Below are 22,547 nucleotides of genomic sequence, written 5' to 3'. Positions count from 1 at the left end.
ATTTTCTTAATTTTGGTAAAATATACATAAAATAAAAATTTACCATTTTAACCATTGTTAGGTGTACAATTCAGTGGCATTAATTACATTCACAGTGTTGAGAGACCATCGCCACTATCTATTTCCAGAACCTTTTCATCACTCCAAACTGAGGCTCTGTACCCCTTAAACAATGATTCCCTGTTCCCCTTTTCCCAGTTCCTGGTAACCTTTATTTTCTGTCTGTATGATTTTGTCTATTTTAGGTACCTCATAGAATTGCAGTCATAGAGTATTTGTCTTTTAATATTTGGTGTGTTTCACTTAGCATGTTTTCAGAGTTCACCCATAGGATAGCATGTGTCAGAACTTAATTCCTTTTTACGGCCGAATCATATTCCATTTTATGGATAGAACACATTCTGTTTATCCATTCACAGTAGATGGACACTTGGGTTGTTTCCACCCTTTGACTATTGTGAACAGTGCTGTCATAAGCAAGAGTATATATGTATCTGTTTGGATCCCTGCTCTTAATTCTTTTGGGTATATACCTGGGAGAGGAATTGCTGGATCATATGGTAATTCTACAATTAATGTTTTGAGGACCCATCAAACCATTTCATTGTAGTTTAAATTTGCACTTCTCTTACTATAACTAAGGCTGAGCATCTTGTCATATGATGGGTTTCTTGGTTGATCTTTTACCGTGAACTCTGTGTTCATAAATTGTACCTGTGTCTGGGCTGGGCCACTGCAGTGATTTTGTTAATGCTTTTCCCATTGGTCTTTCCCCTGCTCCACAGGGGTAGGGACCCCATCTGCTTGCATTACTGTCCAGATTGCCTGACACAGAAGCTGTTCCATAAATACTTCTTACAGGACTATCGTAAGAGGGCAAGTGGCATTTTTCAGCCTCTCATCCACCTCCTCCGCTCCCATCTACACCTTCCTCTCTATCCCCTCACTGCCACCCACTGTCATCAAGAGATATCCTTTCATTCATTCATACAATTTCTCTGCTCAGCACCACTGTTTGCCTGACATCTTCGTGATATGGGTGATCGATATGGAGAGCCACCACCATGAGCATCTGAGGATGTACTCCCTGAATTCTAGTGGCACCTGTGACATTTGTCCAGCAGAATTTGTCAAACACATGAACCAAAGGTTAATATTCTGTCCCGGAGACAGAAGGAATTGACAGTCTAAGGAAGTGTCAACTTTTTTTGTTCACATAATATGAACTTAACCATTTAAAAATGAACACTTCAGTGGTACTTAGAACGTTGACATTGTTGTACAGGTACCACCTCTGTTTACTTCCAGATCGTGTTCAGCTCCCCAGGAGACCCTATACCCATTTGCAGTCACTCCCGTGCTCCCCAGTACCTCCTCAGTCATAGGCAATCACTAATCTACTTTCTGTTTCTATGGATTTACCTATTCTAGAAATTTCAAATAAAGAGGATTGTACGTATGTGACCTTTGGGGTCTGGCTTCCTTCACTTAGCATGATGTTGTCGAGGTTCATCTAGACTGTAACATGTATGAGTGTTTCATTCCTTTTATGGCTGAATCATATTCCGTTGTGTGGATAGACCACATCCTGGTTATCCATTCATCTGTTGATGGGCATGTGGTTGTTTTCCCTGTTTGGCTATCATGAATAGAGCTATTTGAGTATTTACCTAGAAACAGAATTGCTGGGTCATTGTGGTAAATGTTTAGTTTTGTGAGGAACCACCAAGCTATTTGGTGTTCTTTTTTTTTTTTTTTTTAAAACACCCATCGTGGGGCTTGAACTCACAACCTGGAGATCAAGAGGAGCATGGTCTATCGACTGAAGCAGCCAGGCGCCCTGATCCTAATCTTTTGACTTCATGTTTGCCTTCTGCCTGGCAGGCACCAACTAGCAGCTGAACTAAGACAACATTAGATGGTAGATATGTTAAGCCTGGCTCCTCAGACAACATGAGCTGCCTGGCCCACTCTCTGGGGTGCCTTTCCTTCCTCTGATGTGACCTCTGACCCCTGCTCTTCAGTTGGCCCAAGGCCAGTCCACACTGGACTGCTGTGCCAGTGGGTTTTGCTTAAACAAATCCCTTTCTTTCTCTCAAGCCTCAGTTTCCCCATTTACAAAATGGGACTATAATAGCAAACATAGGGTGCTTTTGAGATTATGCAGGCGTGCTGAAGGTGTTTTGTAAACCGTAAAGTGCTGTCTGAATCATTGCCATTGTGAAGTCATACAGCCTAGACATGGTCACGAGAAGTGTTTTATTTGGCTGGTCCAGCATTTAAAAATATTTGAAATAATTGCTAATTAAAAAAAAAAAATCAAGAGACCTCACCTGATGTGTAGGTTCAGAGCTTCTCTTTCATCATCATCATCATCATCATCATCATCATCAAAAAGTGGTGGTGGGGGCGGGGGGGGGGGGGGGAGCTGGCAATTCTAGGCCCAGATCCAGTTTAGCAACAATTGGCTTGAGTTGAAAGTAGCTGCCAGCGCTGTAGGGCGCATGTGTCCTCTGTTTTGGGGTTTTCTCCTACTTTGTTCCTCCAGGGAGGGTTTGGGATTCTTATATGTGTGAGGAGGACCTTTTCAAATAAGGAAATGTGGAGTGTGCTCCTCTGTTTAGACTCAGAGATCATATCGCATCATGTTTTGCAAGATGTCTTGAGGATGTCAGCTAGAGGCAGGAACAGACCCCCCAGCGGGGCCGCAGGGGTGCTGACCCTTCCTCTCTCTGCAGGTGGCGCTGCCGCCGGATGGGAGTGCCTGGGCCCGCGCACCATGTCATCATGCGTCTCTAGCCAGCCCAGCAGCGACCGGGCCGCCTTCCAGGATGAGCTGGGGGGCGGGGGCAGCAGCGGCAGCGAAGGCCAGAAGCCCTGTGAGGCCCTGCAGGGCCTCTCGTCCCTGAGCATCCGCCTGGGCATGGAGTCCTTCATCGTGGTCACCGAGTGTGAGCCGGGCTGCGCGGTGGACCGCGGCCTGGCCCGGGACCGGCCCCTGGAGGCCGATGGCCAAGAGGTACCCCTCCACGCCTCCGCCTCCGGGTCCCAGGCCCGGCCCCAGCTCTGCGGTCGCAAGCTCTCTCTGCAGGAGCGGTCCCAGCTGGACGCGAATGGACGCTGCATCCACCCGGCCCTGTCCCACTCGCCCGTGGGCTCCCCGCAGTCGTCGCCGAGGCTGCCCCGGCGGCCCACGGTGGAGTCCCACCACGTCTCCATCACTGGCATGCAGGTGTGTGAGCCGGCCCAGCCGATGGGGGGCCTCTGTTAGGTGGGGCTCCCCTAGAACACTGATTTGAGAGGTGACCCCCCCTCCCCGTGGAGACCCAGGTGGGGGTGGGAATGAGAGTAGAAGAGAAGGGGGTCAAGAAAGGGTGCATGATGGAGTTGGTTGCCACCATGGGCAACTGGGGCTCCATCTCTGGGGGACCCTGTTAGTGTAGAAAATTCTGTACCTCAGAATTTCTGTATCCTGTTTGAGGGCCAAGGGAGCCGGACCTTTTACACTAGCTCTTGGTGAGAGCTGCTGGGGGGCAGGTGACCTGCCTTGAGAGTGGGCAGGGCAGTGGGGCCACAGAGAGTCTCTAGGGGAGACGGAGGTGCTGGTGGCTGGGAGTTGTGCGGGAGATGGGGGTGGGTGAGAGACCTCACGGCCTAGCAGCAGGGCACCAGGCAGGCGCTGGGCACTGTGTGTGCATGTCTCTTCTGATTCGTATGAAAACTTCTGGGAGTTAGAACTGAGTCCCACTAGGGCTCATCTGGCCCTGCGTGATCTGCTCCTGCTCCTCCTCCCCCCCCCCACCCCCCCCATCTCCTGCCTTTCTGCTGCGGACTCACAAGGCTCTGTCCACACTGCCTTCTTAGATTCCTCAGGTGTCCACACTCATTCCCTCTGTTAGGCCTTTACCCCTACTGTCCTCTCTGCTTGGAACCTCCCTGCTCTTTGCAGGGTCATCTGCCTCTGACAGCCAAGTTTCAACTCAGATGTCTCCTCCTCTGAAGGGCCTCTCTGACCACCCTCTGTAAGCAGCCTCAGCCTGCCACCCCTCCCTGCCCTGTCACCCTATTGACATAGCACTCAACACCATCTGATTGTTTATGTGTCTGTTGAATTGTTTTTGACCCGTCTCCCCAGCTAGAATGTAAGCTCAGAAGGAACAGTCCCATCCACTGTCATGTTTCCCAGCACCTAGCACAGAACCTGACACATAGTAGGAGCACAAGAATATTTGTTGAAGAAATGATTGAATTTAACTGGGAGAAGCGTGGACATTGAGAATAGCTTCCTAAAGGGGCTGATACTGAACTATATTTTTGGAGCTAGGTAGGACTTCCATAATTGGAGATGGGTACACACAGAGAATTCACTGCAGGGGGGATGCACAGCATGAGCAGAGGCCCAGAGGTAGAAGACAGGATATGGGGGAGAGGGCAGTCAGGGGTTCAGCTAGCTGAAGAATGGGGCCCATGCGTGGAGCACCGTGGCAACAGGGCTAGACAGAGAATTTGGCTTTATTTCAGTTAGAATTGAATCAGCTTAGAGAAACAGAGACCTGCCCCCCTTCACAACAGTGGCTTTAACACAATAGGGCTTGTTTATCGTGTAAACTAAATCTGGAGGAGTGGGGACCAGTGTGGTGATTCTGTTGTCCTTAAAACCTTACTGCTGTGACTGTAGCCCTCACAGCTCCATTCCAAACAAGAAGAAGGAGCAGAGAAGAGGAAAAGGCATTTGCCTCCTAAGTCTGTCCTTTTTCTTGGAAGCTCTGCCCAACACTTCTGCCTGCCTCCTACTGGCCGTGTGGCCACCCCTAGCTGTAAGAAAGGCTGGAAAATGTAATTTTCCATCCTGGGCCATTGCCACTAAGCTATCCATTTATAAGGAAGAAAGAGGAGACTGGTATTTGGTGGGCAAGTAGGCGACTCTGCCAAGGTCAGAGGAGTGGAGTCAGAAGTTGACCTTGGAAGCATCAGGAACTGATATGATCAGAGTGGAATCTAGGAAAAGGAATTCAGCAATATGTAGGGCTTGGATTAGGGGGCAGTAAGACCCCTTAGGACAGCTCTGCAGGGCCCCACTTCTGCTGGTCACATCCCTTCAGGACTCAGGGGGATGAAATCAACATTGGAGAGAAACAGTGCAACCAACCTAGTGAAGGGAGGGTTCTGTGAGCCGTGGAACATTATCCAGCAGATGAAAAGATACAGGTCTGTGTGTACACTCTGCCCTGGAACTGTCTCCAGTGATGTTGAGTGAGAAAAGAGGTTGAGAAGTGATTTAGTGTGACATCATTTTTGCCTCCCCAAAGCCCTATCCCAAAACAATGCTCTGTATTTTCAACAGGTGCACGTATGCGTGCATTTACATAGAAAAAGGCCTGGAAGTTTATACACCAAACTGACATCAAGGTTTGGGGAAAGGGTTAGAATTGGGGTGGCGGTGGGGCTCAAGGGAAGTGTTGGGCTTATTGGTAACACTTGAAGTTTTATTTTCTATTGTGTTTCTTTTCCCATTTTTACCTCTTTTTTCACTTCACATTTCCCCCCTAACTATATTGAGGTGTAACTGAAGTAAAACAAACCACATATTTCACGTGTACAGTATGATCAGTTTTGATATATGCATACGTCTCTAAAAACATCACCCCGGTCAAGATCACAGACATTTCCAGCACACCCGACAACACATCCCTCCCCCCTCTTCCCCTTTCCCAGGTCACCGCTGACCTACTTTTTATCATCATAGATTAGTTTGCAAGTTCAAGAATTTTCTGTAAGTGGAATCATTTAGTATGCACTCTTTTTTTTTGGCTTCGCTTCTTTGATGGCATAACAATTTTGAGATTTGTCTTTATTACTGCATGCTTCCTTTTTATTGCTGCCTAGCATTCCATTGTCTGCAATGGACCACTTTTTGTTTATCCGGTTACCTGTCAGTGGACTTTTGGGTTGTTTCCAGTATTTGACTATTACCAGTAAAGCTGTTTCAAACATTTGTATGCAAGTCTGCACAGACACAAGTTTTCACATCTCTTGGATAAAGTTAGGAGCAGAATGGCTATGTCGTAGAGGAGGTGTTTGTTAAGAAACTACCCACTTGCTTTCCAAAGAGGCTGCACCATTTTAACTTCCTACTAGCAGTGTATAAAGGTTCTCCATGCCCTACATTCTGACAACATTTGGTATGGTCAGTCTTGGAGTTTAGCCAATCTAATGGGTATGGTGTTAATTTACATTTCCCCAATGAGTCATGATGTTAAGCCTCTTCTTTTTTTTTGAGCGTCTTTTCATGTGCTTACTGATCATTTGTATATCTTCTTTGGAGAACTGTCTTTTCAAGTCTTTTGCCCATTTTTGTTATTTTTTAATTAAATTTTTTTTTAATGTTTATGAAAAGCATTTTAATGTTTTTAATGTTTATTTGAGAGAGAGAGATAGAGACAGAGCATGAACAGGGGAGGGGCAGAGAGAGAGGGAGACACAGAGTCCGAAGCAGGCTCCAGGCTCCGAGCTGTCTGCACAGAGCCCAACATGGGGCTAGAATTCCCAAACAGCAAGATCATGGTCTGAGCTGAAGTCAGCCGCCCAACCGACTGAGTCACGCAGGCACCCCATGCCCATTTTTAAATTAGGGTGTTGTTATTAATGAGTTTTTTGTGCTTTTTGTACAAAAAGAATCTTTGAGAAATCTTGTTAAGAAACCATTCTCTGCCCACAGTCACTCGGATTTTCTCCACTTGTGTTACTTTGTTTATATTGGACAACATAGTCCTTATATAGGATTACTTGTTTAATTTAAAATCAATGTTTTAGGAACACCTCTTTAAAAATGTGTATTAAAAGAGTACATACTGTATGATCACATTTTAAAAAATATATATTTTTTAACATTTATTCAGTTTTGAGACACCAAGAGAGACAGAGGTTGAGTGACAGAGGGGGCAGAGAGAGAAGGAGACACAGAATCTGAAACAGGCTCCAGGCTCTGAGCTGTCAGCACAGTGCCCGATGCGGGGCTCGAACTCATGGACTGTGAGATCATGACCTGAGCCAAAGTCAGACACTTAACCGACTGAGCCACTCAGGCTCCCCATATTTTTTACAATGTACAAAATCTGTGTTGTTAAAGGGCAGGGTAGTGGTCACCCTGGAGACGGGCCAGTGTCTGAGAGATGCTTCAGGGGGTCGGGAATATCCTCTTTCTTGATTTGGGTCCTGGTTCATGTGTTTGTTTTGTGAAAAACGTATCTAACTGCAAACTTACAATTCATATTCTGTGTGTTTCTACTTAACATTGCAGGATTGTGTACAGCTGAATCAGTACACACTGAAGGATGAAATTGGAAAGGTAAATATCCGAGGAGCCAGGCTGGTTTTCTGCATCTATCAAGGATGTCTCAGATACGGTGGAGGGAACCTGCTGGAGCTGGGAGCGGGAACGAGTCCTTGGAGGCAAAGTTGTGGAGGAGGGTTTTGTCATCACTGGTCCATCTGGTTTATTTTCTTTTTACATCAAAATATTAATGTGTTTCTACAGAAGCCCAGACAGCTTTAAGGGAATAACATATCACCAACATTAGTGGTGGTGTTTTTTTTCTCCCTGAGGTACTCTCACATCTATTTTTGCTTTTATTTCAGCTAATGGGCAGTGTTATTGCAGGGGTAAAAAACTCAAATATCAATAGAAAGTAAGTGAGTAATATAAATGAACAAAGCCTACTAGGTGTAAGGTATTAGGGAGTGGAGAGGACTATGGCAAACTGTTGACATGTGGAGGTGATTATGGGTCCAGATCTTCTGATTTTTCTCAAAAGAAGCTGAGAATCTAGATTTTTATATCTGATCTTTCTGGTTTTAAATGTTGGCAACTCACTCAAACTTTCTAAAAACTGCAGATGCAACAAAATGTAATTGCATAGCAGATTTGGTAAATTGGCTGCCGGTTTGCAGCCCCTGTATTAGGGTCCTCATTTTGCAGATCATAACTTCTGGATAGTATGTCATGGGCATCTCCCTTTATCCAGGGCTCCTATGGTGTGGTCAAGTTGGCCTACAATGAAAATGACAATACCTATTATGTAAGTATCCACGTCCCCTTCTCCATCCCTGTCCTTGTCCAAAGCAAAACCCTCCTTTCCAGAATTTAGCTTCCTGAAAGATTTTCTTCGCTATTGTCTCATTTTATCCTTAGGTTGTTTCATTTTGTGCCTTAGGAAGGAAGTGATGTTCCCATTATACAGATGGGGAAATGGGGAGGCAAAGTGATCGGCTCAGAAAGAAAATGGATAAATTCAGCAAATGTCTCCTGTTCTTACTCTGAGCTACCATTTCTACATCCTTCACAGCACCAATCACCAGGTGGTAGTGAGGCAAATTGCCCTTGTTTGCCTTTGGAAGTCAGTCCAACTTGGGTTCAAATTCTGGCTCTCCCATTTGCCAGCTGTGTGTCCTTGGCCAAGTGACATCACACCCGAGCCTCAGTTTCCCCATGTGTAAAATAGCCAGTCTCTCGTCCATCACTCCAGCTGACTCATGTCTTGATTTAGTTGTAGCGAGTCCCAAGGCTCATGGTCCCAGTCAGGAGAGCTAACCTGGAGCCTTGGAAGCACTCTCAGGGCTGAAGGGACCCTGGCAGTTCAGTTTCCAGCCTGCAGCTGCTTGACCCATTCCAATGACGAGGCACTCACTACATCGTCCTGAGGCCACCAGGGCACCAAGAGCTTCGGCAGGCCTAGGAGTGGAAGGAGCTCTCTCTCTCCCTTCCTCCCCATTTTAACCAAGATATGGGGTCTTGTCTTTCACAGGCGATGAAGGTGTTGTCAAAAAAGAAGCTGATCCGACAGGCAGGCTTTCCACGTGAGTTTGGGGGGCCAGGCCTTTGTTCTTAGGTGCAGGGCTGGGGCAAGACAGAGAAGATCCCATTGAATGGTGTCCCCTACAGAGAGTGCCCAGGTAGATGCCCCAAAGACTACTGTCACTGGGGCATGGGGCAGGAAGGAGGGTATTTTTTTTTTTTTTATTTTTTTTTTATTTTTGGGACAGAGAGAGACAGAGCATGAACGGGGGAGGGGCAGAGAGAGAGGGAGACACAGAATCGGAAACAGGCTCCAGGCTCCGAGCCATCAGCCCAGAGCCCGACGCGGGGCTCGAACTCACGGACCGCGAGATCGTGACCTGGCTGAAGTCGGACGCTTAACCGACTGCGCCACCCAGGCGCCCTGGAAGGAGGGTATTAACAGAAGGTTGAACAGGGGGCTGGGTCTCCATCCTCACTGATTTCCAGCAGCAGAGGAGACAGATGACAAGCAGGCTCCTTAAGGCCCCTGGGGACATCAGCCACTCCATCCCTGCCAAAACCCCCCCTACCCCCGACTTGGGTTGCCCCCTCTTCAGCTGCCATCTGCAGGGGAAAAGCTGTTTGCCCTGACCCTGTGTCTCCTCCAGGTCGCCCCCCGCCCCGAGGCACCCGGCCAGCTCCGGGAGGCTGCATCCAGCCTAGGGGCCCCATTGAGCAGGTGTACCAGGAAATCGCCATCCTCAAGAAGCTGGACCACCCCAATGTGGTAAAGCTGGTAGAGGTGAGCTGGGGGGCCAGGGAGGAGGGAGGCAGGGATAGTGATGGTCCAGTCTCGGCTCTGTTATTACCCACATGCCACACCACTAGTTTCTAGGGAGAGCCGCTCCACGTTAAACAGCTTATTGCAAGGCTGGGTACTAGTTATTGCTCCCGACTCCTTGACTGCTGTTCTTTCATGTTATTCTCACCCTTTCCTAAGACTATTTATTACTTCCATTTTATAGATAAAGGAATTGAGGGTCAGAGCGATACTGAAACTTGCCCATTACCCATTTCTGTCTCTTTATTTATATATATAGATATAAGATAGATATAGATATAATATATATGTTATATCTGTATCTTACACGCCTGTATTTCTATCTATATTTATATATATTATAATATACTATATATATATAAGTATACTGTATATATATATAATATTAGCACAAAAGCAACCCTATACATGTAAACAAATGGATGTGGCTGTGTTCCAATAAAACTTTATTTACAAAAACAGGCAGAGGCAGAGGGCCAGATTTGGCTTGCATGCTATATTTGCCATCTTCTGTTCTAGATCAGTAGTTCTCAAAGATTTTGGTCTTAGGATTCCTGTATGTTCTTCAAAATTATTGAAGACCCCAAAAAAGTTTTGCTTATGTGGGTTGTATTTATTATTATTTGCCACATCAGAATTAAAACTGAGAAGTTTACAAATTATTTATTAATTCATTTAAAAACAACAATAATCCCATTATGTAGCAATATATTTTTATGAAAAGTAACTATATTTTCTGGAAAACTGTGGTGAGAAGAGTGGCATAGTTCTACATTTTTGCAAAGTTTTGTTGTTTATGTGTGGCTTAATAGAAGATGGTTGGATTCTCATATCTGCTTCTGCATTCAGCCTCTTGTGACCTCGCCTGTGATGTGGTTTCTGGTTTCTCTACTAATAGAGAATGAGAGTGGAAAGGGCAAATATTATCTTAGTTTTAGAGTGAAAATAGTTTTGACCTCATGAACTCTGGGAAAACATCTTGGGGATCCCTAGGAGTCCCCGAGCCACATGTGGAGCACCTCTGGTGTAGATGACAGGACTTATAAGCAGCATGTGATAAAGCATGTCACTGGACACGTGTTCGCAGTGTTTGCGGGAGCATGGAGTGCCAGCAGCCAGCCGACCCAAATGGCTGAGGAAGGCTTCTCAGGAGAAGGGATATTTGAGATGGTCCCGGTAGTTCCCTGGATGGAGACAACAGGGAAAGATGGGGAAGGGCATCACAGAGGGAGGAACAACATGTGCAAAGGGCTGGTGGCCTCTATTTGGGGGTATACCCCTGCCTTTGGTGGGTGTGAGGGTTAGCAGCCGTGCCTTGACTGGGGCTTGTCAGGTGCAGAGCTCTAGGTAGGCCAGGCCCTGGGTCTGGCTCCTCCCACTGGGTAGGGCTTAGGGCTCCAGGTTGGCTGCCCTGGGCTTCTGCCTAGGGTAAATCTCTTTCTCGTCCTGTGGATGTTGGTTGGCTGGGGAAGGTGAGGACGATGTGGGAAGAGGCGGGAAGACCAGTCCAGCCAAGGAGCCTGCCTTTGTTTCTTCTCAAAGGAGAGAGATGGTGGCTGCAGGCTATCTCCACTTGTCACACTGTCTCACAGTGTCAATTCACTGATGCTTGAGTCACCCATCTTAGAGGAAGCCCAAAGACACCTGTTTAGTGAGTGGCTCTGGGTCCTGACAGGATCTCCCCTCTCCCCACTGCCCTGTGGCATCTGAACTCTTCATCCAAGGCTGTTTGCCAGCCTGTTAGTCTAATGCATCAGACATTCTGAGCACCTGCTATGTAACTTTGTCCTGTACAGGGCACCACGGAGGCAAATGAGGTAGATACAGCCCTTTGCAGAGAGGGGGAGATATAGAAATAAATGACGAGATGAAAGCAGGATGGCCATGAGAGGAGGACAGAGAGAATGTGCCATGGGTGTTCTGGGCAGGGAGACGTCCTTTTCTGCAGGGGCAGGAGGTTATGGGGGCTCTTCATGGAGAAGTCAGAAGAGCCCAGACAGGATTTGAATTTTCACCCTGTGGATCAGTCCATTGTCTCCTAGGAGAGAGGGGGGATTCTTATTGAAGCTGAGACATTTTCCAGGGGAGAAGTTAAAAACAATTAAAAAAAAAAAGTAATTTACTACTCCCAACATGGGGCTCAAACTCATGGTCCCAGGATTAAGAGTTGCATGCTGTACCGACTGACCCAGCCAGGCGCCCCCATTTCCCAGGGGAGGACTTTTTCCTCTCCTTTTTGTAATCTCCTTTCTGGGGGAGGTTTTGGACCCTTGAGGATTGGGCTAGAAGGTGTTTATTTTCCAGATGGCCATTTGGATCGCACACACTGTTTTTTTTCCTGTGCCCTTCATCTAAACCAGGAAAGCCAGTGGAAAGCACAGCCCTTCTGGTGGCAAATGCAGTCCCGTGGCTGCTGCTTCCCCCCTGCTCATATCATTTCCCTCTCTTCCTCTCCCCTGCTCTGTGTTTCCGGCCTGTTCCATGTGGCTGTGCCAATAGGTCCTGGATGACCCCAACGAGGACCATCTGTACATGGGTAAGAGAGCCCTTGCCTTCCACTGCCCCTGCTCAGGCAGTTGCACCTGCCAAAGCTCAGGGGTCTTCTCAAGCAACCCCTGCCCCTGGCATCTCCCACTGAGGACAGACAGCTTCCCCTTTCCCTCTGAGGCTGGGCCCCACAGTGAGCCACAGGGTGAGGCTGCTGCCTTACTTTGAAGCAGGAGGTAGAAGGGAGTGCTTGCTGGGACTTTATGGGGGGGGGGGGCTGTTTATTCATTTGCAAATATTTATTGAGCACCTGCTAATGCTGGGCAGGTTCAAGGCACTAAGGATGCATTGGTGAGTGAGAAAGTTGAGGCTTCTGCTCTTTAGAAGCTGACATTTTAGTCAGGGAAGACAGATAGTCAACAACTAAATAAACCAGTTAACTTCAGGTAGATCCTCTGAAGAAGGTTAAAGAGGATGACATGAGAGAGAGGGACTGAGGGGCCACGTCACATACGGGGTGATGATTTGGTACCTGAATGTCAAAGACACAGCCCTGTTACATCTGGGGAAGAGCATTCCAGGCATAGGGAACAGCAAGTGCAAAGGCTCTGAGGCTGGTGAGAGCTTAGTGTGTTTGAGAAGAACGTGGGTGGGACAGGGTAAACCAGGGAGAGGGGATGGGGGTGAGGTTGGAGAGCCTAAGAGGCCACAGTGGGGCATTCGGAGACTTGGAGGGCACTGCACAAAGAAACAGAAGGACTCAGGCATGTCCTCAGAGACTTGATTTTTAAAAACTGGTGAAGATGTGGGGGAGCCCTGACTGTAGGTACCGATGAAGGAAGAAAGGGCAGGACTAATTCAAAACTGGACCGCAGACTGTTGGGTCCAGGAATGCATGATCAATAGGTTCTATGTCCTTACAACTTGGCTTGGTGGGCATTCACATGAGCCTGTGCATTTCAAGTGGGTACAGATGACAGCTGGGAGGGGTACCAAGGAGGTGAGGGGAGTGGGCGTGGCCAAGCCCAGCCTAGAATCCAGAAGTCTCCTGGATGAGCATGAGGATGATCCTGGGATAATCTTATGTTGCACAGGAGTGATTGGTCATCTGGGGTCTGGTTTGAATGGGTGTGGTTTGAAAACAGAGCTCAGTTTCTCCTCATGTAATTGCTGTGGTTCAGTTCCAAGAGAATGTTGTAGCTTAGGACATTTTATTTTTCATTCCCCCTCCTCTTCCCCTTTCCAGGTTTTTCCTATGAAAAATGTAAGCCTATAGAAAAGCTGAAAAAATAGTACAGTGAATGCCTGTATATCTTCCACCCAGAGTCAGCAGTTAATAATTTTTTGTCATATTTGCTGTATCAGTCTAGCCATGCACCCATCCATTTCTTTTTCTTTTTTTTTTTTTTTTTTTTTTTTTTTGAACTGTCCAAAAAGTAAATTAGCAGACATCTTGACACTTCAGGCCATAAATACTTCAGTGTGCATCTCACATAAGAACATTCTCTTAGGTGGTCACAATACCATTATTACATTTGAAAAAGTTAACTTCAGTTCCCTAAGAGCATCTAGTGTGCATTCCATGTTCAAATTTTAGAACTTTAAAAACCTTTCTGAAGAAACAATTTAGAAGCTCCACAGTAAATAACATCAGATGTTAACTTTAAAAAATTATGTGAGAAAGAAACATTATTAAACTCTGAACAATACAGACTTGCAATATTTCCCAAATGTGGTATCATCACCACTTTATTTTTTTTAAGTTTATTTATTTTATGTATTTATTTAAGTTTATTTATTTTGAAAGAGAGAGAATGAACAGGGGAGGAATAAATGGGGGGGTGGGGAGAGACAGAGGATCTGAAGCGGGTTCTGCATTTGACAGCAGAGATCCTGATGCAGGACTTGAACCCACGAATGTGAGATCATGACCTGAGCTGAAGTTGCATGTTTAACCGACTGAGCCATCCAGGCGCCCCTACCATCACCACTTTAAATATATGAGATGATTTTAAGTGATACACGGATAGACATTTAAAAAACCTTTTTAGATTTAATTTACCATTGTGTAGGAAAAACTGTAGTGGCACAATAACTCTTGATTTCATGGATGTCATTACCCAGGATAAAGCTCAAAGTTTTTAAACTGAGTCATTTAAAGAAAAATATGAAACAAATAATAGTTTATGTGGTACATAGATATGGCCAGATGATAAACATATTAGGCAAATGAGTGAAGTTTAGGGAGCTATAGCAGATGTCATAAAATATAAAAGATAATTTTTGTCCCAGAATGGCATTCCCAGCACAATTTGCTCACTTGGGGCTCCTGACAGGACTCTGCATGGCTTTTGTCTACTTTTGGGGAGTTTGGTTGTTCATTCAACAAACATAATTTGTTCTAGGTTTATCAGAAAACAAAAAAGAACACTCTGCCCTCAGGGCACTTTGTTGCTCTCATGACAGATGGACACCGTCAGTACTTAAATATTATGCTTAGCCTTGGAAGGTGACAACACCATGGAAAAAAGTAAACCTGAGCAGGGTCAGGGGAACCAGGAGTTCCAGTTTGGGGGACTGGGAAATAGGGTGGCTCCTTGAGATGCTTCACCAGGGTGACATTTGTGCAGGACACTGGGGAACAGATGGCAGAGGACATTTTATACCATTGTAAGACTTTGTCTTTTGCTGTGAGCAAGAAGGCAGCCATTGGAGGGTTTTGAGCAGAGTTGAATGAGTATAAAAAGAACCTGACCCAAGCTTGAAAGAGGAGCTTCCTAAGCCATTCGAATCAGGCAACTTCATCGACAGAGTTTTTCTCTTTTTGAGGCAGCAGTGTAGAAAGGAGCTAGCCTGACTTTGGGTATGTGATTCTAGTGAAAGTCCTGACATGGTTAGTTTTTAGTTTCCAGGCACAGACGTGTGTCGAGGATAGACAGGGTAGCACATGAGACTGAGTAGCAGGTATCAGCAAGGGTCCTACAGCTGCAGGCCTGACCCCCAGATAGTGTGGTCAGTATTTCTAGAGGCTAAAAACTCCCCACCCATTGTTCAGCCGTAGAAGGGGGTTAAACTATTAGTGACTGAAAATAGACCTGTTTCAACAGGCTGGCTTCTTCCAGGCCAACTAAATTATGGTGCTTGGGAATAAGCACAGAAATTCATGAAGCAGCTCTTGAAAGTCAAGTCTTCCATAATGAAGGTGGGATAGGCCGGAGCTGAGGGGACCAGAGCTCCTGTCTTGGACACCTTACCTTCAGTGCCATTGCTTTTGTTTCTAACCACATCCTGAAGCCACGGCAGATCTGCCCCAGCTCAGGTTTGCCCAACACTGGTTGATGAGCCTGAAGACAGGAAAGGGCCTTAGGGAGTTAAGTTCCTTTCTGGTCAGAACCTTTAAGCTTCCTTTTTATTTTATTTTATTAAAAAGTTTTTTTTGTTTAATGTTTATTTATTTTTGAGAGAGAGAGACAGAACACGAGCAGGGGAGGGGCAGAGAGAGAGAGAGAGACACACACACACACAGAATCCCAAGCAGGCTCCAGGCTCTGAGCTGTCAGCACAGAGCCCAACACGGGGCTCAAACTCATGAACCATGAGATCATGACCTGAGCCAAAGTCAGATACTTAACCAACTGAGCCACCCAGGTGCCCCATTTTATTTATTTATTTTTTTATTTTTAAGTAGGCTCTACACCCAGCATGGAACCCAACGTGGGTCTTGAACTCATAACCCTGAGATCAAGATCTGAGCTGAGATCAAGAGTCAGATGCTTAACTGACTGAGCCACCCAGGCGCCCCTAAGCTTTATTTTTTATCTGAGGAGCTGGCTCTTTTCCCTCAACCACCTTAGCCCTTGGAGATCTTTGAAACAACCTTTTGGTTTCTTCTATAAGAAACTCCAATGTGGGTAGATGATTTCAGAACAACAGACAGCTCCAGAGTCCTTTTCCACTTGAGTTTGAAATTCACTGTGTGAATTTTTCACTTCTTAAAGGACAGCTTCATGGTCCCAGTTATGTTTGTTCAAGCAGGACAAAATTAAAATAACTATGAGACATGACCTAGTAACTCTGCTCTTAGGTATTTACACCCCAAAGAACTGAAAACAGATATCCACCCAAGTACTTGCACATGAATGTTATAGCAGCACTATTCACAATAGCCCAAATGTGGAAACAACCCAAATGTTTGTTAGCTGATGACTGGATACACAAAATGTTGCATATCCACAGTGGAATATTAGTCAGCCATAAAAAGGAAGGAAGTACTGACACGTGATACAGTGTGGATGAACATTAAGTAAAAAAGCCAGTCACAAAAGGTCACTTAGCATATGATTCCATATATGTGAAATTTCCAGAAAAGGCAAATCCGGAGAACAGAAATCTGGTTAGTGGTTGTGGGGGAGGGGGTTGGGAGGAGGGGAATGGCTGCTAATGGGCACAGGGTTTCTTTTTGAGGGGGTGAAAATTTTCTGGAACTAGGTAGAGGCAATAGTTGCACAACACCGTGAACACTAAATGCCACTGAATTGTAAACTTTAAAATAGTTAATTTTATGTTTTGGAAATTTCACCTCTATTTAAAAAAAATTTTTTTTTAATGATTTTATTTATTATTGAAGGAGAGAGAGACAGAGCATGAGCGGGGGAGGAGCAGAGAGAGAGGGAGACACAGAATTTGAAGCAGGCTCCCGGCTCTAAGCTGTCAGCACAGAGCCCGACGCGGGGCTCGAACTCATGAACTGTGAGATCATGACCCGAGCCGAAGTCGGACGCTTAACCGACTGAGTCACCCAGGCGCCCCTCACCTCTGTTTTTAAAAATGCAAAAAACAAAACAAAAAGCCCCAACAACAACTTGTGCATTCCCTGAACACAGCTTAGCTAACTTGGTGGTTTGGAGCGGGGATCCCACACACATACAGGACTGGGAAGAAGCTCACACAGTGGGAGTCGTCTACACATTGTGCGTGAATGGGAGCCAAGCAGGGACCTGTTTAAGAGGAAGGGGATGGGCCCTTGAAGGGTGAGGAAATCTCCACCCCCACCTCTTGCTCCAAGTCTTGTTTTGGATCGAGAGTCACGGGGATGAGTCTGATGGTGCCAAGTGTGGGGTGTCGAGGAGTTGGAAGAATCTACAAGCATTGTTGGTCTGTAGCCTGACACAGCCTGGCGGTGTGGAGGAGGTGGGAGTTTCTTGAACCAAACATGTTCTTGTTTCTTGAACCGAAACTTTCCAGGGGTTCTGAAGACCCCTAGGGCTACTTCTTTGTGTCTAAGTAAAGAGAAATTGGGTTGTGTCCCCTTAGACCTGTTCTTTGGCATAAGGTGTCTCGGGACCTGACTTAAGAGGACATAGTTTAGTATCACTTGTATCCCTGGAATCTCCAAGGTGTGAGTGGAGAGAAGAAAGGAGCCCGTGAGCCATCCCCACCTGTGTCCCATCTGCCTGCTTTGTTTTCCCCTGGCTGTAAGGTCCTTGGCTGTTTTGAGGATGAAAAGTACAGCCAGACGGGGGGTCCCAGGGACATCAGAAATCTCTGACCCCTAGTTTCCTAAGTAAGACCTTGACCAGTTTGGGCTGAGTGAGCTGTTCCTTTCCCCGGCCCCAATATTCATTTCTGTGTTTCTTGGTGTTTTTATGGACATTAGGGAGGTAGAGGAGGAAGAGGAAGGTGGATTTCCAATTTCCCAATGTAACAGTTTACCCTTTCTCTTCCCTACAGTGTTTGAGCTGGTCAACCAAGGGTGAGTGTCCCCCTTCCTGGTGGGTATGACGCCTGAAACTTCTCGAGCTGCAGGAGCTTCTTGAGTGAGGTGGTGCTTGGTTCTGCTGGTGAAAGAGGGCGAAGGCCAGTGTGTCTGGTTTGCTTCTCATGCATGTGTTGACCTTTCAGGCCTGTGATGGAAGTGCCCACCCTTAAACCACTCTCTGAGGACCAGGCCCGTTTCTACTTCCAGGACCTGATCAAAGGCATAGAGTACCGTAAGCGGGGGCCTGTGGGAGGATTCTCAGTCAGGGGTGGTTAGCATCCCAGCTAGTGGATGGCAAGTGAGAAAGTGGAATTTCCCTCCTGGAGTGCAGGCAGATGGGTGGGAAACAGAATTGTCTGAGATGCAGTCGTGGACAGCTGCGGAAAGCCATGCTCTTGATGAGCAGAAACCCTTCTTTCTGCCACAAAAATTAAGAGCAATAGCGATAGTGGCCATTTTCCCTGGCACTTTCTGTGTGTACCAGGCACTGTTAGGGGCTCTATTCGCATTGTCCCTTATTCCCAGCAGCCCTGGGATAGGGATCCTGTTAAACCTCCTGGAACCTAAGTTTTCTCATCTGTAAAATGGGAATAAAGTATCTCTCACCAGGTTGAAATCAGCCAGTACATATTAGTAGTTCAGATTGGCAGGTGTCCTTTCTGCTTCTGGTTGTTAAACATTTTGTCCTTTAACCTGGCCTATCACGTAGTATTGTCATGAGATTTAAATGGGGTCCATGAGAAGCACTTAACATGGGGCTAGGCCCCCGACTGGGCACTCAACAAATGGAGCTCCTGGCCCTATTACTTAACTGACTGAGCCACCCAGGTGCCGCCCTGCTGGCCCTATTACTGATACCATCATCATCATCACCACTACCCCCAAAGAAATGCAGTTGAGTCTTCCAGACTGTAGGATTGTTCTCTCCTATGGGTTGACATCCAGGCAGGAACAAGTTAAGCAAGTCCCCAATCCTATTTTGTGGCCCACACTTCCATTGGATCGGCTCCAGTCATTGTTGGTGTGGTGAGCAGGTTGAGTGTTGGCATTAGTAGGTGAAAATATGTTTGACTGTCACAAGTCTTGAGACTTCTAGCTGGAAGCCAGTCAGACTCAGCAGAAACTCTCCAGGCACCGTCGGCACCCACAACTTAGACTAGCAGGCAGTTACTAATTATTATTGGCAGTCAGTGTTCCACTACTTCTTTCTGAAGATGGGAGAACTTCCTTAAAGACACTCTTTCTCCCTTATCTTTTAAAGCTGTGGGTATCCGGCAGGTTTGGGAGGGGGAGGCTGGGAGAGGCCTGGGGCTGTGAGAGAGCTGAGGGGTCCATATCTGTGTTTCTGGATTCCGTGGGCCACATAGAGCTCCTCACATGGTGTTCCTGCCTCCTCTCCCGTCTGGTGTCCGCCCTATCCCCAGTACACTACCAGAAGATCATCCACCGGGACATCAAACCTTCCAACCTGCTGGTGGGAGAAGATGGCCACATCAAGATTGCCGACTTTGGCGTGAGCAACGAGTTCAAGGGCAGTGATGCGCTTCTCTCTAACACCGTGGGCACACCTGCCTTCATGGCGCCTGAGTCGCTCTCAGAGACCCGGAAGATCTTCTCTGGGAAGGTAGGTGTGGACCTGCCTGAGATGCGGAGCTCTGTCGATTTAAGGGGCAAAAATCCAACTCACACTGGCTTAAACTGAATCCACTGGATCATGTAGATGAAGAGTGGCATCCGGCTTGGCTAGATACAGGGATTCAGTCAGAAATCCATCTCTCCATCTCTCAACTGTTTTCTTGAGCTGGTTTTCTGCCCAGGTAGGTGGGTCACCTACAGCTCCAGGCTGCTTTCTATCAGCTTACCAACCTCAGAGGAAAGAACATTCTTCTTTCTGAAGAGCCCTAGCAAAAATCTTGGGGTTGGCTCTGATTGGCTCAGCCTGGGGTCATGTGCCCATCTTTGAACCAATCACTGTGGCTGGGGGAAGTGGTGTTCTTATTGGCCAGACCTGGGTCATGTGCCTATCCTTAAGCCAATCACAATGGCTGGGGGAAGTGAAGCTCTTATTGGCCAGGCTTGAGTGGGGTGGGATCAATCTCACCTTAACTCCCTGGATCAGGAGTCAAGAAGGGGTGATTCCTTAGAGGAAGGCAAGAAGCTTTGATTCTTGGCGGGGCAGAAGCATTAGACACCCCTCACTGCCCCCTGTTCCCTTACACGAAGCTCTCTTTTTCTTACAGGCTTTGGATGTTTGGGCCATGGGTGTGACGCTGTACTGCTTTGTGTTTGGCCAGGTAACAGGGTGGGGTGTCCTGTGTCCTGAGTGTTGCTAGGCGGCCCCCTGGTTAATAGTTACCCTTGCAGGGAGACTGCTTATTCATTGAGTTGTATCATTCCATTTCCACAGTTGGACCTGAATATGGAAAGGATGGCTTTCCAAATGTACCTGCCTGTATGTAGTAGTCATATCTGTGAAGAATGATCTGTTAAAATAGAAGGGTTAGCATGAGGTTCCAGAGGTGGTAAATAGTTGATGAAGTTAGGGCAAGAACCACAAATGTGCTACCTCTCTTCCCACTCCTGAACGAGAGACCCATATCACAAATCAATAGCTGCCCTCTTTCTTCCTGAGCTTAGGACTGCTTTGATGTGCTTCTCAGCAGTGTTCCCAGAAGTTGTTGTTTGGAGGGATAGAATTGGAATGGAAGTGAAAATCCATTTGTCATTTTTGATTTAGGGAGTTCTGTCTTGTCTCTCTGTTGTTTTATATTATTGATTTTTAGGAACTTCAGTTTTTAACTCTGAAGTTCAGATTAATTATGTGAGCAATAAAAACGTGGACTTTTCCTGTCCATGAACTTGTGGCTTTGTTGAGGAAAGCTTAAGAAACTGGTCTCATGGTTTATAATATCTTCCCTACCAGTGTTTGCTCAGATAATTTTTAATCATATAGCAAAGTTGAAATAACTGTGGTAAACACCCACACAGCCACACCTGCATTCTACCATAAACAATTCACGCTGATTGCTTTATCACATGTCTGTCCTTCTTCAACCTTATTTTTTTTTTATGCATTTTAGAGTAAGTTGCTAAGATCTCTACACTTCCTCCATATGCTTCAGAATGCAGTCATCAGCCAGAGCTCATAAGTTTTTTGTGGTTCTCCCCTGCCCGCCCCCACCCCCCCCCCCACTTTGGGGTAAAGTCTACATATAATGAAATGTACAGATCTTAAGTGGTTAATGATGAGTCTGTCAAATGGATATACCTGTGCAATCCAAACTCTGATCTCAAGTAACTGCTCTTAATGAAATAATTTTCCTTGGACAGGAGTGGACCAGGTCCCATTCTGTGACCTTTTCCAACCTTCTGAGTACCCCACATAAAGTCTTCTTTTTCCAGCACGATACTGAGCTCCTCCTCCTGGGTCAGGTCCTCCACTGAGTGAGAGCATTGATTGTCACCTGGGAGGTGGTACATGAACAGGCTTCATAGTCAGCCCAATCTAGACTAAATCCCAGCTCTGCACTGCTTAAGACATGCCACCTCTGTGAGCTTCTGTTTTTCTCTTCTGTAAAATGAGAAGAGTATTTATTATTTCTTAAGGCTCTGAGAGCATCATCAGAAATAATTTAAGCATTCATTAACTCAACAGGTATTTATCAAAACACTGCTTTGCACCAGGGATGTTCCTGGGCCCTGGAGAATAAGCAGGAAGCAAGACAGATGAAAATCCCTACCCTCTTGGAGTTGATGTTCCCAGTGCAAGAATTAAACAATAAGCAAATACAAATGTAATATAACGTCAGGCATAGGTGCTCTGATGAAAAATCACATGGCATTGAGGGGAACGGTCTGCTTTAGATAGGAGCTCGGGAAGGCCTCCCTGAGAAGGTGAGCTTTGATCAGAATGATGGGAGAAAATGAGCCATGTAGTTGGTGGGAAGAACATTTCAGGCAGAGGGGCAGCCAATGAAGTATTGGTTCTGAGAAACATCAGTACAGAGCCTGGGCCAGGTTAAGCCCTCACCAGTCACTGCTGTTGCTGCTACATCTTATGTATTGTTCTTAGTATTTATTGTTTCCCGGGCAGGTGGGTGGGGAGGAGTATTTGCTTCTGTATGAGTAGGTAAAGTAAAGCACAGCTACAGAGGAAAGTCACAGTGTGATTGGGAAGGGCTGTAGCCCTTCTGGAAGTCCATTCCTGGTTCTTCTAGAACTTGGGGGCATGGGAAGTGCTTCCTCACTAGACTGGGCTACTGCAGGGACATTTATTTCTCTGCTGTAACCCATGTGGAGTGACGCCAGCACGTGGCAGCCCTTGCAGACTGATGTGCCAGCCAGTGACGGCTACTCTGTCCCTGACTTCTCTTCATAGTGCCCGTTCATGGACGAGCGGATCATGTGTTTACACAGTAAGATCAAGAGTCAGGCCCTGGAGTTTCCAGATCAGTGAGTATTGCCTGTCTGTCCCAAGTCATCTTCCTCGCCAAGCCCTTGGTGGTCCTGTGTATGTTTTCCACCCTTGATGTGTCTTCCACCCCCAGGCCTGACATAGCTGAGGACTTGAAGGACCTGATAACCCGCATGTTGGACAAGAACCCAGAATCAAGGATTGTGGTGCCAGAAATCAAGGTACCTGGGGGCCACTGCTCTGCCATGGGATGTGCACCAGGGGTCTGGCC

General features: G+C 46.5%; 1 protein-coding gene across 5 annotated transcripts in view; it reads left to right on the top strand.

Moving 5' to 3' along the window:
• Positions 1 to 22,547, top strand: part of CAMKK2 (calcium/calmodulin dependent protein kinase kinase 2) — a 49,202-nt gene that overhangs the window by 12,762 nt on the left and 13,893 nt on the right. For 2 of the 5 annotated variants that reach the window (XM_049619376.1, XM_049619375.1), the window contains exons 1-12: positions 2,665 to 3,232; positions 7,301 to 7,348; positions 8,025 to 8,078; positions 8,805 to 8,856; positions 9,445 to 9,578; positions 12,117 to 12,153; positions 17,835 to 17,856; positions 18,006 to 18,094; positions 19,287 to 19,486; positions 20,103 to 20,156; positions 22,241 to 22,314; positions 22,410 to 22,497. In XM_049619376.1, the coding sequence (XP_049475333.1) occupies positions 2,669 to 3,232; positions 7,301 to 7,348; positions 8,025 to 8,078; positions 8,805 to 8,856; positions 9,445 to 9,578; positions 12,117 to 12,153; positions 17,835 to 17,856; positions 18,006 to 18,094; positions 19,287 to 19,486; positions 20,103 to 20,156; positions 22,241 to 22,314; positions 22,410 to 22,497 (1,416 nt within the window). In that variant the 5' untranslated portion in view covers positions 2,665 to 2,668. Of the gene's footprint in view, positions 1 to 2,657; positions 3,233 to 7,300; positions 7,349 to 8,024; positions 8,079 to 8,804; positions 8,857 to 9,444; positions 9,579 to 12,116; positions 12,154 to 17,834; positions 17,857 to 18,005; positions 18,095 to 19,286; positions 19,487 to 20,102; positions 20,157 to 22,240; positions 22,315 to 22,409; positions 22,498 to 22,547 lie in introns of those variants that run through there. The other 3 variants (XM_049619373.1, XM_049619378.1, XM_049619374.1) reach the window with 3 other exon arrangements.

Source organism: Panthera uncia, assembly GCF_023721935.1.
Source record: "Panthera uncia isolate 11264 chromosome D3 unlocalized genomic scaffold, Puncia_PCG_1.0 HiC_scaffold_8, whole genome shotgun sequence".
Classification (NCBI taxonomy): domain Eukaryota; kingdom Metazoa; phylum Chordata; class Mammalia; order Carnivora; family Felidae; genus Panthera; species Panthera uncia.
This window is presented reverse-complemented; position numbering and strand designations above follow the sequence as displayed.